Here is a 16,676-nt window from a genome sequence, read left to right as displayed (position 1 = left end):
AGGCACATCTGTACCTGTCTGGAAATAAAGGGCACAAAATGGCCAGAATAGCAGGGGGAGAGGAGAATGCTGGGACCTTCTAGTGGCAAGATTTTTTTTCTCAGCAGACTTGGTAACTCAATACAAAGTACTACATAGTGGCACGTTAGTGTCAGCAAAAAAATTTCATCAGACAATTCTTTAGCAAATAGATAAATTCAGAAAATACGGGCTGCACTTTGGTTGTCTTTTTCTGCAGTAGTGTTGGTAATTGCAACCCTTCTGCAGACCCTGCTCTCGCTAATGCCATGATGTTGATTATTAAGGGCTGGACTGAAATTTTTGTCTCTTCCTTGTGTCAGGGTAACACATAGCCCAGGAGGAGCCTGGGGAAGGAATTGTGACTCAGAATGTGACTCTGCTCCTGATGGTGAAATGATTTACTGCAGCCCTTTATAGGGGGACAGCTAACTCCCTACCCCTAACCCTCCCACAGTGGTTTAGCTTTGCTGGCTGACATTTTGAGGTGGCGGATCCATTTGCTGTACCCTCCCTGCCTACCTCCTGGGGGAGAGGAATGAGGACCAGGTGTAAAACCTGCTTATATCCAAGATACCATGTGGAGAGCATTAACATGGCAACAGAGGAAAGGAGGGACTTGCTCCCCTGGACAGCTGTGTTAGGCTGAGTCACAATCTGTTTCTAAGGCTAGGTCTACACTACAGCTTATGTTGGCATAATTTATGTCACTCGAGGGTGAATAAATCACCCCCCTGAGCAACATACGTTACACTGACGTAAGTGCCAGTGTGGAAGCGCTGTGTCAGCAGGCATGGGGGCTGGACTAGTTCAGCTGATGAGAGAGCTCTCTCTCGTCAGCCCAGAGAGGCTACATTAGAGAGCTCACAGCAGCACAGCTGCATTGGTGGAGCTGCACCACTGTCAACTCTGTAGTGTAGCCGTGCAATAAATTATGGTTTTTTTCCCTCCAGTCAAGCTCAAGAAAGTAGCATCTTTCCTAGAAAAATGGTACTTTAAAATGCTTGGAAGAGTAGATTTTATGCATATACTGTGTATTTACAGCATTAAACCATTTTAATAATTTCATAATGGCTTAAATGGGTCGATGATATCGTACCAGTACACTTCCAACTTCTCATATCCCTTTGTTTGTGTGGATCATTTTATTCTTTTAAGAAACCTGCAATATGATGACAGTCAAAATGGAAACAAATGATATGATGCTGTTTTAACTCTTACAATGCATTTTATATTCTAACAGTAAGAAGATCAGAGGGGGAGGATGGAAGTTTTGATCAGGACAATAGGAAGGTAATGACCAGAATGCAGGAAAAACATGCAGGGTGTTAATGTTTCTCAAGGGTACCATTTTAAAATCTCTCTTATTTTTTAGATATTTTATTTTTATTTATCATTATTCTAGTTAGTTAATAGCAGCAAATGTGTGTTTGGTCCTTCACAGAAGATATACCAGTCTTGCACCTCCCCCCAAGTGCTTACAATCTAAATTTTACAAGTGATGGAACTAGTAGGGGAGGCAAAAAGTAGGGAGAATTGAACTAATGCAATAAGTGCATGCATTTACTCAATCTAGGCATGCTCCTTGGTGGTTCAGTGGAGGTGTTTTTATTCCATGTATTTATTTTAAAATGAGAAAAAGTAATAAAGTAACATTGATTCACTTGTGGGCATTAATAGCTTAATTTTAAAAAATTCACATATTCTGAAACAAGGACAGAGTAACAGCGGTAATTAAGAGGAAACCCATTCTCAACTAGCTGGATCATGTTAAGTATCTGATACTAGAACTTCGAACAGACAGTCCCATGATGCATTGCATAGGATCTGTCTTCCACTTTTGTGACTGAGTGGATGATTGGTATAAAATTACAATAAATAAAAATTGATCATAGAATTCCCATGTGGGGGAATTTGCAAGAATAAATCCAAACGTTAAAAGTTCGGTTTTGTTCTGTTCAGCTAAAGACCAGTTGGCTGATTCTGAAGGGGGAGACAGACACCAGAGCTAATTCTCCAGATTTGGATACTCAGTCACTATCACATGGTCCTGGAACTGACAGAGAACAACTCCAGCAAATGCAAGAGAATGCAACCACCGTATATTCAAGTAAGTATTTACTTTACACAGTTAGTCGTGGATGTAGGATTGCAGCTTGACTGAGAGAGACAGCCATGCCACAGGCTTCTCTGCACATTTTCATTCTTTGCCTTGGGCCTCCACCCAAACAGTCCATATATGTAAATTGGAATAGCCAGCAGATCATTGTTTTGAAATGCCGCTCTCACTAGCTGTCAGTACTGAAAGTGTTCTCCACATTCTCTTCATTTAACTTGACAGGAAGTGGGGGAGTACAGGGACGTAGTCATCAGGAATAAAGGAACCTACATTTTGCTCTTAGTACATGAATCACAAAATGATAGATAACTTTAGAGGAAAATACCTTTGAAGAGCAGCTGTCCTAAGAGAGGGTCCCCTTCTACACCGTGCTGGAGATACAGGTCAACTGGGGTAAACAATTTGGCGAAGCAGTTTTTTCAAAAGCTTTCATCCCACTGCAAGGCACATCTGGCAGCAAAGGTAATGTGCCAGTCATTGGTAATATGATAGCTGGTTCCATCATCTTTATATTAAGGAAATTATGACTCAGCAATACAAGAGAGGGGGAAAAACTGATGCAGCAGAATCTGTCACTAGAGTGAACCAAGTGGAAAGAAACAAGTAGTTTTGGATCCTACTGAACCAAAGCAAGGGGATTTCCCTTCTCAAATACCATCAGACTTTTCCCACACAGGGAATGTTTCACAAATGCCCTTGTACATGTGAAGCTGTTTCTGAATGCCACAAACTCCTCACATCCAGAAGCAACTGGCAGAAATGAGCATAGACTATGCAAATAAATGGTGTAGGCACATGCGCCATGAGAAGGCTGACTGATGGGTTGATATGCCGCTTATCTATACGTGTTTTGAGATAACAGGCTTTATTTGAAACCCTTATGAGGCAAAAACCTCTCCCATAAAAATGTTTGTAACATACAGTAAACTTTTTTTCTATACAAGCAATGTACTGTGACATAGGTTTCTCCATGTGACATAGGTTTCTACCATTCTGCTTCCACTCACTCATTTATCTTATATTTTCTAATATCACACACACAAATTCAGAGCCACAGAAGTCAGAGATAGAAAAGACCCTGTGGGTTATGTGGTGACCTCCTTGCTGATGCAAGTTGTTCCTTATGTTACATTTTTAGATGTTTTGCCCAGTGTAGTTTTCAGTGTACCCAGTGCGGGTTTCCACCACTTGTCTCAGAAGGCCATTTAACAGCCAAATTGTTCTGGCTTTGAAAGTTTTTTTCCTGATATTCACTCTCTTTTATTCCCTTCCTTAATTTTATCCAGTTACTCCTAGTTCTATCCCCCATGCTGTCCTAAATAATTCCTTTCCTTCTTTATTGTTTACACCTTTCAAGTGTTTGTAGGCTACTGAGTGCCCCACTGATCATTCCTTAGCTATTCTCCCTTTCACATGTGGATGGGGAGCGAAGAGAACCTTAGCCCCACCCCTATACCCGATGAGCTGGTCAGTGCAGTTTAGTTGGCACAGCAAGGGAAATTATGTATGTCAGGTGTAGGTCTGGCACAGATTATTTCCCCCACAGAGCAAGAGGGGACTGCAGGTGGCTCGCTGAATCACAGTCTGGTTGCAGATCTGCTTCTGGGGCAGTGCAACAATGCCTTGGCCATTACAGAGGTCTTGTGGCAAAGCCACAATTGAACTCTGTAGTAACTAGACATCATAGTAATGGTCGCTCCACCCTAGTTCATTTTTTTTTCTGTCTGGTATTAATATTGTAGGCTAGGTGTCGAAATGTCTTAGGGCTTGTATGCCCACTGAGCTCTCTTAGTGGGAGAGATTTTATTCATGGATACCATTTCATGCATCACCTTGTCAAGTTGAAAAAAAGGCTAGGGCATTAAGATGCTGAACTCACCTTCCCCTCCAACCCTTGTGTATAATTTGGAAAGTGCTGAATATCCAAATACTGGTACCTTATCAACTCTATTTGGTTGTGTATGCGTGTGTAAACATTTATCTGGAGAGAGGCATATATTTAATGTCAGTAATGATTATCTCTGTTCCATGCAAAACATTTCTCTCATTCAAAAATCATGGGCACTTTGGGCACCAATGGTGTATCAGACCACTTCATGTATTGGTGTGATCTGTTGTATTCAAGACTCAATCATTGTCCAAAGTTTTGTTTCTCTTTTCTTGCTTACATACATGTCTACATAAATATCTTGCTCTATGTAACTGAGATATACATCTGTATATTATGGTAGGCAGGTTTAGTAACTGGTGTTTATAACATTTCAGAATAACATAATAGTAACTGAATATGATTCCTCGGTGCATTTAAACTTTTTTTTTTTTGAAGGTTGATTGCTACAAGTAGCTCTTCTAAGAAAATCTGTACTGATTTACAAAAACACAGTGTCTGTAAATGGTTCGACATAGATTTCTGGTGCATTGTACTGCCACTCATTTAACATGAGAAGTTAAAGGGAATTCAGCAGTTACTATTTCCTGAACCACAGACATTCTTGAATTTGAGGTCTGAGATAGTGCAAAAGAAGCTCTACAAATGATTGTATAACCTACTTCCCAGAGGACCCTTCAATGCTTAGCTTGTTACTATTATTACTTATTCCTTGTATTGCGGTGGCACTTAGAGGCCCCAAAACAGAATCAGGGGTCCACTGAACCCTGACATAGTGAGAGACAGTCTCTGTCCAAAAGAGCTTACAGTCTAATCTAAGGCAAGATGAAACATACAGTTGGAGGTGATAAAAGAAGAACAAGAGTAACAGTGTCAGGAACACGTGGATACATACACTCGCTGGGCATAGAGTTAGTTAAAAGACAATACTACTATCAAGTTTCTGTAGTTTTCAATGTTTTAATAGTTCCCTTTCTTCAGTGACATGCTGGTTACCATGTAGCAGGAAGTATACATTGTTCATATATAAAGCTTTTTTGCTTTGTGGTTATATTATTGGACCAGGACTTGGGATACCTGGTCCTGGTTCTAATCCTGGCTCTGCTTCTGGCCTGTTGGGTGACCCTGGACAAGTCGCCTCTCTGTGCTTCAGTTTCTCCATCTGTAAAATTGGCTCTTGTGTAAAGCGCTTTGAGATCTGTGATTGAAAAAAGCTATATAAGAGCTAGATGCTATTATTATTTATTTTTATTTTCTTGTGGTGTAAAGTAGTCGTGCCCTATATTTTCCTCTCAAATAAAGCTGTTGAATATTTTGGCTGTCAAATATACATTCACTTTTTTATTTATCATCTATAAGTATAGATTGTTTCTGTTATTCTTTACCATAATTCTTCATTTTAAAGACCAAAGGCCAGATTTGCAAAAGTATTAAGGTGCCTAAAGATGCAGATAGGCACTTCTGAAAATCCCGTTAAGTACCTATTTGCATTTTTAGACACCTAAACGCCTTCGTAAATCTGGCCCCAATTAGCCTATGCTGAAATGTAGTCTCATCACATTTCAAATTAGCATGAATGGCATGAAAGGAGCCATATCAATTTACAATATAGCTGATGAGTCTGTAGTATCTTCATTGGTAAGAACAGATTGTCACATATCAGTCAAAAAGAAAAGGAGTACTTGTGGCACCTTAGAGACTAACCAATTTATTTGAGCATGTTTGGTTAGTCTCTAAGGTGCCACAAGTACTCCTTTTCTTTTTGCGAATACAGACTAACACGGCTGTTACTCTGAAACATATCAGTCAAGTACTCGAAAACGGAAGCATTTAGCATATGATGTTTGCAGGTGTTACAAGTATGTTGGCTAGTTCAGTCTAGATTGTTTCATTCAAAGAAGAGCAATCAGGAATAAGGTAATATACCTGAGAACTTCCTATGGAATGAAGACCTGGGTGAAATGCTGTCCCCGGTAGAAGTCAGTGGAAGTTTTCCCGTTGACTTTAATTAGGCCAGGATTTCACCCCTGGAAGTTTTCCAAATGGCCACAAGATGTCGCCTGTACTTTACTTCTCTGATTTTCACACACAATTCATCATGTTCATCCTGAAATGAATGTTTGTCCTCATTAAAGTTTAGGATATAAAACTCCCAAACTGTTAAGTGTTAAAGAAAGTTTGTTAATTCTAAACTGTTTCCTTTAACCCAAAGTCTTTGGTGCTATAATATTCTACCATTAACCAGGAGCATGGTGGGAAAGTCCCACTGGAAATTTCACAAATCAGAAGAGGCCACCTTTAGAAGCAGGAAACAGCATGAGACAGACCTTTGATCCCCTCTGACACTGCAATTCCTATGATCCTAAATAATTTGAATATAGGACTTTACACCTTTTCATTATTCCTATTTTAACCTATCCCTTTAGATATGCAGTAAAGTCAAAATATTTTGAGATAACACTAAACCATGTCAGCCATCTACTCAGTGTCACTGCTCTGCAGGGCAGAGAGGTCAGAGGAATTGGTCTCCCCAGCAGTGTTCTTCACTAATCTGTTTGATAGGCCAGGACAGGGACTGTAATTTTATTATTTGCATGTTCAGTGCCTAATGCAGTGTGGTCTGGATTCCTGATTGGGGCCTTTAGGTGCTACTGCAATACAAAATAGTAGCTAATAATAAATAATGCACTTTGTTCTTTAAGTAGGAACGTGGAGTTTGCCATATTGGATCAGATAACTGGTCCATAGAATTCAATATCCTGTCACTAACAGTGGCCAGTACCACTTTCTTCAGAGGAAGGTGCAAGAATCCTCCATAATGGACAATTATAGTATAATTTCTTCCTGATCCCATGAATCAGTAGCTAGTTTATACCCTTTTTTTTAATGAACCCTGTCTACTGTACCTGTGGATTTTCACATTACTCATATAAATGCCTTTATCTTTCTGGCATCCTGCCAAGCTTCTGGTCACAATGAGATCTTGTGGCAATGAGTTCCACAGGTGGTGCAGGCACCTTTTTCCTTTTATCATTTTAAAATATTTAGCTTTTCAGTTCCATCGACCATCTCCTCAGTCTCATATGAGAAGGAAATGTAAATAGGCGTGCCCAGTTTATTTTCTCTTACACCATTCATTGTTTTCTCTACCTATAGTGTGTCCCCTCTTATTCATCTCCTCTCTAAACATACAGGACTAGATCTTCTGCTGCTGTAAAGTGGCAAAGAACTAGTGAAGGGAGCTGTACAGATTTATACCTTCTAAAGATCTGGCTAATAGTTTAGACTGATTATTTAAGAAGGAGGTTTGAAAGTGGCAGTTTAAAGAGATCAGAGCATCTCTAGTGATGCCAGAGAATCTGAACAGTACCTGAAGATCATTTTACCCACCGCTGAAATGCAGTCACCTCGGGGAGAAATGAAACACAACACTATTCACCAGTTTAAGACTGAAAATAGAAAATACCTTTTCCAGTTGAAACTGTAGAGCAAATTTATAGATGGCAAAAAGCTGTTCTTAAACTGGAATTTCACCAGGACCATAGTCTTACAAAAGGTGCCAGGAACGCAAGTTGACAGAACCTCTGAAATAATGGCATGTTTATTACCATTCTGGGGTAGTAGCTCAGCACTGAGCCAGAGAGAAGGTTACCTCTTACTGAGTCCTCAGTACCACTCTCTACTGCACCAAATTGTTCCTTAGAGGTCTTCCCCATCACCGTCTGCGAAAAGCATGCAGTCTTCTGAGATATCGGATGATCCCCTCCTGACGTGATATGAATTATAGATGCGGACATATTTCTCTTTTTAAAATCCTCCTGCAAGACTGAGATAAACCATACACAGCTCTATGTATCTCAGAGACCGGGCAAAAGTTCTTGCAAATTGTTTCTTGTATTCTCTGCTTGTTTTTATTAATTTGATTGTAAAGGTTTTTGCAAAAATCTCTTGATACATATTGTGTCTTTTACAGGATTCCCATATGCCAAATCTGCCTCTCTTCCTGGCTACGGAAAGAACGGATTGCACCAGGTAGGTATTAGTATAGAATGTGTTACACTTGCTGATATTGTACCATAAATACAGCTTAGTAACCAGGTAGATAATCACAAATAACATAGAGCTCTTTAAAGATTTTTGGCTATCAGCTATGCATAACATATTCATATGCCAAGGGAGTTCAGCCATGTCTGTCTTCAACAAGCAGTCAGCCAGATTGAGGCTTCTCTTTAATTGTGTGTCCCATGAGCATTAAGAGTCCTATTTTTCTCCGAAAACAAACACAGATCCAAAAATGTAGTCTTGATATATTAACAGAACTCAGTAAGTGTTAAATCATAGAGAAAGGCTGGCATCTATTTAAAGCAAGCTAGCTCTCCTATGTTAGAAGAAAGGGGGAGCAACCCACAGATGGGTTGCATTTCCTGAAGTGGGTAATCTGATTTTTTCCAGTGTTCATATATGTAGGTTTCCCAGATTTTGTTTTATTTTCTTTTTTTTTTGTCAAAAAAAAGGGGGAGGGATCGGGGGAGGAGGAGCGAGAGAAGAACAGGTATCTAATGATAGTTATTGTAGGTTCTTTAAGGCAGTGACTATCTTGTTGTTTTGTGTTTGTACAGCACCTAGCACAATGGGTTCCTTGTCCACGATGGGGCTCCTAGGCACTACAGTAGAACCTCATAGTTATGGCCACCAGAGTTACAAACTGAGCACTCAACCACACACCTCTTTTGGAACCGGAAGTATGCAATTAGGTAACAGCAGAGACAACCCAAACCTCCGAATACAGTACAGTGATCTGTTAAACATAAATACTAAAAAAATAAAGGGAAAGCAGCATTTTTTCTTCCACATAGTAAAGTTTCAAAGCTGTATTAAGTCAATGTTCAGTTGTAAACATTTGAAAGAACAACCCTAACGTTTTGTTCTGAGTTACGAATAACCTCCATTCCTGAGTTGTTTGTAACTCTGAGGTTCTACTGTACAGTTGACAATGATAGTCATTACACGAGTGTCTCCAAAAGGAAGTTTGAAAAGAGATACAGTATGTGATCTAGGCTGTATTTTATTCAAGACAAGAGAATGACCTCCAATTAATCATGGGGAGCAGCAAGAATGCAAGTGCCATAGCCTGGCTGAAATGTTGAATATGTTTGTATGCATTTTCTGAAATGTACATCCTGTTAATATAAAATGACTAGCAGTCTTGGTGTTGATCCCAGCATCTGACACACTGAATTCAACCCCAAAGAGAACGGTGGTGTTGTGTCATGTGCAAGGTCACGCCGGCTTGGGTGGAGCAGTGTGCTCTTCAAAATGACATCCCCATATGATACTGGACAAAACCACATCTGGTTTTGCCTCAATACCAGATGGGGAACAAAACATGCAAAAAGAAGGCTGTCTGGTTTAAAATTGGACAAATGGCCTAAATATAAAAACATTAGAATGGCCATATTGGGTGAGACCAATGGTCCATCTAGCCCAAAGGTCCTCAAACTGTGGGGTGTGCCCCCCCTGGGGGGGTGCGGAGGAATGTTCAGGAGGTTATGGCCGAGCCTCCACTCCTGGGTCTGCCCACAGCTGTGGTCCCAGCCTCAGTCCCCTTACCCATAACTGCATCCTCCCCTTAAGCTGCAGCCCTGCCCCCGGCTCGGGGGAACGGGAAGGGTATTTGGACAGGATGCAGGGGCAAGACCCTGAAAAGTTTGGGGACCACTGATCTAGCCCCATATCCTGTCTTCTGACAGTGGCCAGTGTCAGCTGCTTCCGGGGGAATGAACAGAATGGCAATTTTGAGAGATCCATCCCCTGTCATCCAGTCCCAGCTTCTGACAGCCAGAGGTTTAGGGACACCCATAGCATGGAGTTGCATCTCTGTCCATCTTGGCTAATAGACATTGACGACCTTTCCTCCAGGAACTTATCTAATTCGTTTTTGAACCCAGTGGTACTTTTGACCTTCATAACATCCCCTAGCAGTGAGTTCCACAGGTTGACTTTGTGTTGCATGAAGAAGCACTTCCTTTTGTTTGGTTTAAACATGGTGACCCCTAGTTCTTGTGGTATGTGAAAGGGTAAATAACACTTCCCTATTCATTTACTCCATACCATTTGTAACCCTTCTGCTCATCAGAGTTAGCAGCAACAAGGGCCGGGTTCAGTATCTAGGGGTTCCGTTCCAATAACACAATGCAAAACCAGCTCAAGCTCCACCAGCCATCCCACAAACTGCTCCGCCAGCCCCCCCCCAACTACTTAACACAGCACTCAGTGACTTCAGCTGTTAATAATTTTAGCACTTTAGTGATTTCAGCTTGTAGTAGGGGAGCCTCAGTGCTGGTGCACCATTGGCCCAAAGTGAATTCAGTCCAGAAGCCTGTAACTAGACTCCTAATGAAATCAAAATTAGCTCCGATATTCCACAGTGGAGAGAGAAGGTGCAATTGGTGTTTCGGGCCCTCACCAGGGACCCATCCCACCTGTTCCCAATCTCTCTCAGTTCACTGACCCATGACCCTTGATTAGCAAGTGCTGCTTAGTTGATGACGAGTCCCTCCATCATAACAAAAGGCCAAGAACAGTTCCACTGTCCTTGATTCACATAATCAGGATAATAACAGTTTATTCTTCCTGCCCCAATAACAGAGAAACTGGGGCTCCTACAGCAGCCAAAGTGAGCATCTAGGTGGGGTGGGTGTGCCTATGCAAATGAGATCAGCCCCTGAAGTTCTTTTCCCCAACCCACCACAACTCGCCACCAGATGTCAGGGTACAGCTCATCCTGACTCTGCTTACACATTCATGGTTTTACAGACCTCTATTAATTCCCTCCCTTAGACATCTCTTCCCTAAGATCAGCAGTCCCAGGCTTTTTAATTTCTCCCCGTATGGAAGCTGTTCCATACCCCTAATGATTTTGTTGCCCTTCTCTGTACTTTTCCCAATTCAAATATATCTTTTTTGAGATGGGATGACCAGAACTGTACACTGTATTCAAGGTGTGAGCGTACCATGATTTTATAAAGTGGCATTATGATATTTTCTGTTTCATTTGTTACCATTTCTAATGGTTCCTAACATTCTGTTCGCTTTTTTGACTTCCACTGCACATTGAGTGGATGTTTTCAAAGAACAATCCATAATGACCCCAAGATCTTTCTTGAGTGGTAACAGCTAATTTAGACTCCATCATTTTGTATGTATAGTTAGGATTACTTTCTCTAATGTTCATTATTTTGCACTTATCAGCATTGAATTTCAACTGCCATTTCGTTGCCCAGTCACCCAGTGTCATTAGATTCTTTTGTAACTCATTGCAGTCAGCTTTGGACTTAACTGTCTGGAGTAATTTTGTATCATTTGTGAATTTTGCCATCTCACTGTTCGCCCCCTTTTAAAAATAATTTACGAATATGTTGAACAGCACACATCCTGTACTGATCCTTGGTGGAACCCACAATTTACCTCTCTCCATTGTGAAAACCATTAATTCTTACTTTTTGTTTCCTATCTTTTAACCAGTTACTGATCCATGAGAGGACCTTCCCTTTTATCCCATCCCTGCTTACTTTGCTTAACAGCCTTTGGTAAGGGACCTTGTCAAAGGCTTTCTGAAATTCCAAGTACATTATATCCACTGGTCCACATGCTTGTTGACTCCCTCTAAGAACTCTAATAGGTTGGTGAGGCATGATTTCTCTTTACAAAAACCGTGTTCACTGTTTCCCAAAATTTTATGTTTATCTATGTATCTGGTAGTTCTGTTCTTTACTACAACTTCATCCAGTCTACCTACTACTGAAGTTAGGTTTACCGGCCTGTAATTGCCAGGATCGCCTCTGGAGCCTTTTTTAAAATCAGCATTATATTAGCTACCCTCCAGTCATCTGGTGTAGAGGCTGATTTAAGCAATAGGTTCCATACCACGGTTAGTAGTTCTGCAATTTCATATCTGAGTTCCTTGAGAACTCCAAGGTGAATACCATCTGGTCCTGGTGACTTATTACTATTTAATTTATCAGTGTGTTCCAAAACCACCTCTATTGACACTTTAATCTGGGACAATTCATCAGATCCATCACTGAAAAAGAATGGCACAGGTTTGGGAATCTCCTTCACATCCTATACAGAGAAGGCCGATACAAAGAATTTATTTAGCTTCTCTGCAAAAGCTTTGTCTTGAGTGCTCCTTTAACACCTTGATTGTCCTGTGGCCCCACTGATTGTCTGGCAGGCTTCCTGCTTCTGAGGTGCTTTAGGAAATATTTTGCTATTAGTTTTAATGTCTTTAGTTAGTTGCTCCTCAAATTTTTTCTTGGCCTGCCTAATTATACTTTTACATTTGACTTGCTTCTTTCTATTTTCCTCAGTAGGATTTGACTTCCAGTGTCTGCCTATACATAATACTTTAGTTAGGGAACCAGTAGTTGATATCTGACTAATTTGTTGGTAAGAATTATTCTAATCTGAGGCAACAGGGAGATTAGGAAATTACTTTGAATTAGTAAAACTGGGGAGTTCTTACAGCTACTTAGACTGTAAGCTTCTTGGGGCAGGAGCTGTCTTTTTCTTCTGTGTTTGTAGAAGACACCTAACACAGTGGGGTCCTGGTTTGTGTGTGGGGTCCTGGTTTGTGGATCTCTTGTGTGGACTGGTTCAGGCTGAGGTTGATGGTGGGATGGAAATTGTTGAAATCATGGTGGAATTCCTCAAGGGCTTCTTTTCCATGGGTCCAGATGATGAAGATGTCATCAATGTAGCACAAGTAGAGTAGGGGCATTAGGGGACGAGAGCTGAGGAAACGTTGTTCTAAGTCAGCCATAAAAATGTTGGCATACTGTGGGGCCATGCGGGTACCCATAGCAGTGCCGCTGATTTGAAGGTATACATTGTCCCCAAATGTGAAATAGTTATGGGTAAGGACAATGTAATAGAACAGTTTACTATTCAGAATTAAACCATGCAGTAGACATTTGTGACCAGCCGGTGGCAGTATTTATTCCATCTATGCAATGCGAAAGTTGAAACGCACATGTAAACTTCGTGAGTTGAAAAGGTCGTGCACGGTCAAGTCCTTTAGGCCAAAACTGTGGCATTCTTTTCAGCATAGCTGTTCTCGGTTTGGAATGCAGGCTTGTACCAACTTTTGAGGTTTGTTATTTTTAATCAATTTTCCCAATGCTGAATAATAAAATAAAACCAAAAAACGGGGCCTTGCAGGATCTGTAACCATGGCTGTGCATGTGACTCATCCCCTAACAGACAAGAATGAACCTCAGGACTTAAAACAAAAACACTGGTTTTCCAGTGTCCTGTAATGTCAATCAACTCATCATAGGACTTGTCAACCAGAAGGAAGACAAAGAATGCTGTGTCCTGTGCGCACAACTCTTATTGAGTTTATTGGCAACTGCAGCTGAGGGCAGAATTTGGGCTGGGAATTTTTATTTCAGTGGGATTTCGGTGCCTAACTCTGTTAGTCTATTGTGAAATCTCCAGTCTTCGCCCATAGTGCCAGGTCTTCAAAAACCAGGTCCAACACACCTGTTGGGAGGGAGGGTGTAGGTGACTTTCTGTTACTTTTTCACCTCTTTGATCCTGGGGGATGCTGGGAATTGGAGCTCAAGTTAGAGCAGCCTCAGTTACCTGTGGAGTGAAGCAGGGGGAATACATGAGGGATCGAAAATCTGGCCTTAGGTGTCTGTCTATCTAATCATCTGCTTGATGCTGCCACTGATCATTGTAGAATCTGAGCACCTTCAACATAAAATAAATAGCAATAGTGCAGTCCCTCATTAATTTCAAGGAGTCTCTAGCACTTCTCTCTTTTAAGGGATGAAACTCTCCTTGTGGGAGGGGTTTTGGGTTCAGTATTTTTAGTAGAGGTGCAGAGCAAGAACGGGAGTGTCAGTGTTAGTCTCTTATGGTGAAAGGAGTTTTTCATAGAGGAAGGTTTTGCAGCATTCCCTAAGGCTGATGCGCAGGCTCTGGATTTGTGTTATCTCCTCTGGAAGTTTGTTGAAAAACATACATCCATAGCTGAAGACCATTGATTTGACAATGCCTGTGTTTCTGTTTGCACAACTAGCTCTCTGCATTTGTACGCTGCGTTATTTTGCAGCTGCTTCAGTTGCCTGCTTTGAAAAGATAGACTGTGTTATAACAAAGCTAAAAGGATTTGTGCTTTGATTATGCAGGTAGGCTTTCTTATTTTCATCTACAGTGTTTTACCTACTGTTTTGTTTGTTTTAGTTTCTTGCTACATTCTTTGTTTCCTTCTCTTTCAGACTGCGAGTATGGGCCAATATGAAACAGACCAAGATGCCAGTTGGGGGATGAGAGGTACTTTGAGTGATGATTCTCAGTCACTCCTATCTTTCATGTGTTTTGCTCCTTGGAGGGGTTTGTTAACATGCTGTTACTACTGTTACCCTGTAAGATCCTCTCATGGCTCTGTTAACGATGGCTAGATGGTAGCACAGCCCAGCAATTTGTCTATCACAGAGAATCAGCTGCTGTTGTTCTTTATTTTTACCTTATTGAGAAGGTAAAGTGTAGAGTGCTACCATCATACATTGGATCAGACCCAGTACCTCCCAGCACTTGGCAGTGGCCTCCATTGTGCTCTTTTGTTAGCCAGTGATATTCTCATTCCAAAGGCAGAGAGGAAATTCAGTCCAAAATCATAGAATCTTAGGACTGGAAGGGACCTTGAGAGGTCATCTAGTCCAGTACCCTGCATTCATGGCAGGACTAAGTATTATCTAGACCAGCGGTGGGCAAAGTTTTTGGCCCGAGGGCCACATCTGGGTATGGACATCGTATGATGGGCAATGAATGCATATGAAATTGGGGGTTGGGGTGCAGGAGGGGGTGAGGGCTTCATCTGGGGGTGTGGGTTCTGGGGTGGAGCTGGGGATCAGGGGTTGGGGGTGCAGGAGGGTGCTCCAGGCTGAGACCAAGGGGTTTGGAGGGTGGGAGGGGGATCAGGGCTGGGACAGGGTGTTTGGGCGGAGGAAGGGGTCAGGGGTGCATGCTCCGGGCAGCGCTTACCTCAAGTAGCTCCTGGAAGCAGCAGCATGTCCTTCCTCCAGCTCCTATGCGGAGGTGCGGCCAAACGGCTCTGTGCACTGCCCTGTCCATAGGTGCTGCCCCTGCAGCTCCCATTGGCTGCAGTTGCTGGCCAATGGGAGCTGCGGGGGCAATGTGAGGAGCCCCCTGGCTGCCCCTATGCGTAGGAGATGGAGGAGGGACATGCTGCTGCTTCCGGGAGCCGTGCGGACCCTGGCATATGCAGAGTGGGGCAAGCCCCGGACTCCACTCCCTCATTGGAGCTCGAGGGCCAGATTAAAATGTCTGAAGGGCCAAATGTGGCCCCTAGGCTGTAGTTTGCCCACCCCTGATCTAGACCATTCTTGACAGCTATTTGTCTAACCTGCTCTTAAAAATCTCCAGTGATGGAGATTCCACAACCTCCCTAGGCAATTTATTCCAGTGCTTAACCACCCTGACAGTTTTTAGGAAGTTTTTCCTAATGGCCAAGCTAGATCTCCCTTGCTGCAATTTTAGTCCATTGCTTCTTGTTCTATCCTCAAAAGTTAACAAGAACAATTATTCTCCCTCCTCCTCGTAACAACCTTTTTGTCTAATCACCAATCACAAAGTGTGTGCATGGTGCTTAATGGCTATATTACAATGGAATTTAAACCTTAGCAGGATCCAACAAGCAGTATCTCTCCGCATTAACTTCCCTTATTATGAGTCGACCTGATTGTGATCATGATGAACTAGACCTGGGGTGGGCTTTTCCAAAGAGCTCAAGTGGGAACTTCTGCTCTTAAATCACTTAAGCTCTTTTGAAAATCCCACCCTTAGGCTTTGCTCTAGGGCTTTGTGTTGATCCTTAATTTATTCTCAGTATCTGAGTAGATAAGGGAGCACAGCTTTAAAGAAAAGTTTCGTCTTTGATTTTAAATATTTTCGGCAATAGCGGTTCTACAAAAGTCTCCCCACTATCCTGGTGGTCCTTCCAAGCATCAAAGTACTATGGGGATTGGTGGCCGTGTGGTGGTATATCCAGCAACATTGACCTAACTAGACTAATCTCATGCTAATTTAGGACCAGTAATCCTAGAAAGAACAGAAAAGAAACCCTCATTATTCTCATTGCAGTCATTCTTTTCACTTCAGTTGGTCCAAACATCGGGTGTTGTCACTTTGAAACGTTCTGTTCACATGATGATTTTCATATGTTCCAAGATTGTAATGTGTCTAGTGATCTGTATGTTTTAATGATTTTCAGTAAAGAGCAGGAAGGGAGGAGCTTTCAGACAAGAGGCTGAGTTAACTCACACACAAGCCACTTGAGAAGAAAGATTTCCAATTTCCTCCATAGGTTGCTTTTGCTAAGGACGCCCATTCTTTAACCCCATGGCACCAGGATGCAGACGCCTCTGTCATCAGCCTTTGATGCAGATTACCAGCATCGTTGTTTCAGCAATGGATAATGTTAGGGCCATACAGATCACCAGGGTCAGAAGGTTACCTGTAGATAACTGTACATGCAGTTATCCAGCAGCTAGTCAAGGAACTGAGAGAAATGCAGTCATGTGAAACATTCATCTCTGCTAACTGTGCACTAATGCAATC

At 41.9% G+C, this 16,676-nt stretch overlaps 1 protein-coding gene across 14 annotated transcripts in view; it reads left to right on the top strand.

The window, feature by feature from the left end:
* Positions 1 to 16,676, top strand: part of ABLIM2 (actin binding LIM protein family member 2) — a 217,245-nt gene that overhangs the window by 175,888 nt on the left and 24,681 nt on the right. For 13 of the 14 annotated variants that reach the window (XR_012158735.1, XM_073342609.1, XM_073342605.1 and 10 more), the window contains 4 exons: positions 1,262 to 1,311; positions 1,981 to 2,128; positions 7,999 to 8,057; positions 14,315 to 14,369. Coding sequence is in view for 13 of the 14 variants with exons in the window: in XM_073342609.1 (XP_073198710.1) it covers positions 1,262 to 1,311; positions 1,981 to 2,128; positions 7,999 to 8,057; positions 14,315 to 14,369 (312 nt within the window). In the remaining variant the exon portion in view is untranslated. Of the gene's footprint in view, positions 1 to 1,261; positions 1,312 to 1,980; positions 2,129 to 7,998; positions 8,058 to 11,549; positions 11,615 to 14,314; positions 14,370 to 16,676 lie in introns of those variants that run through there. The other variant, XM_073342612.1, reaches the window with a different exon arrangement.

The sequence above is a fragment of the Lepidochelys kempii genome, chromosome 4 (genome assembly GCF_965140265.1).
Source record: "Lepidochelys kempii isolate rLepKem1 chromosome 4, rLepKem1.hap2, whole genome shotgun sequence".
NCBI lineage: Eukaryota > Metazoa > Chordata > Testudines > Cheloniidae > Lepidochelys > Lepidochelys kempii.
Note: the sequence above shows the minus strand (reverse complement) of the source record. Positions and strands in the feature narration are given on the sequence as shown.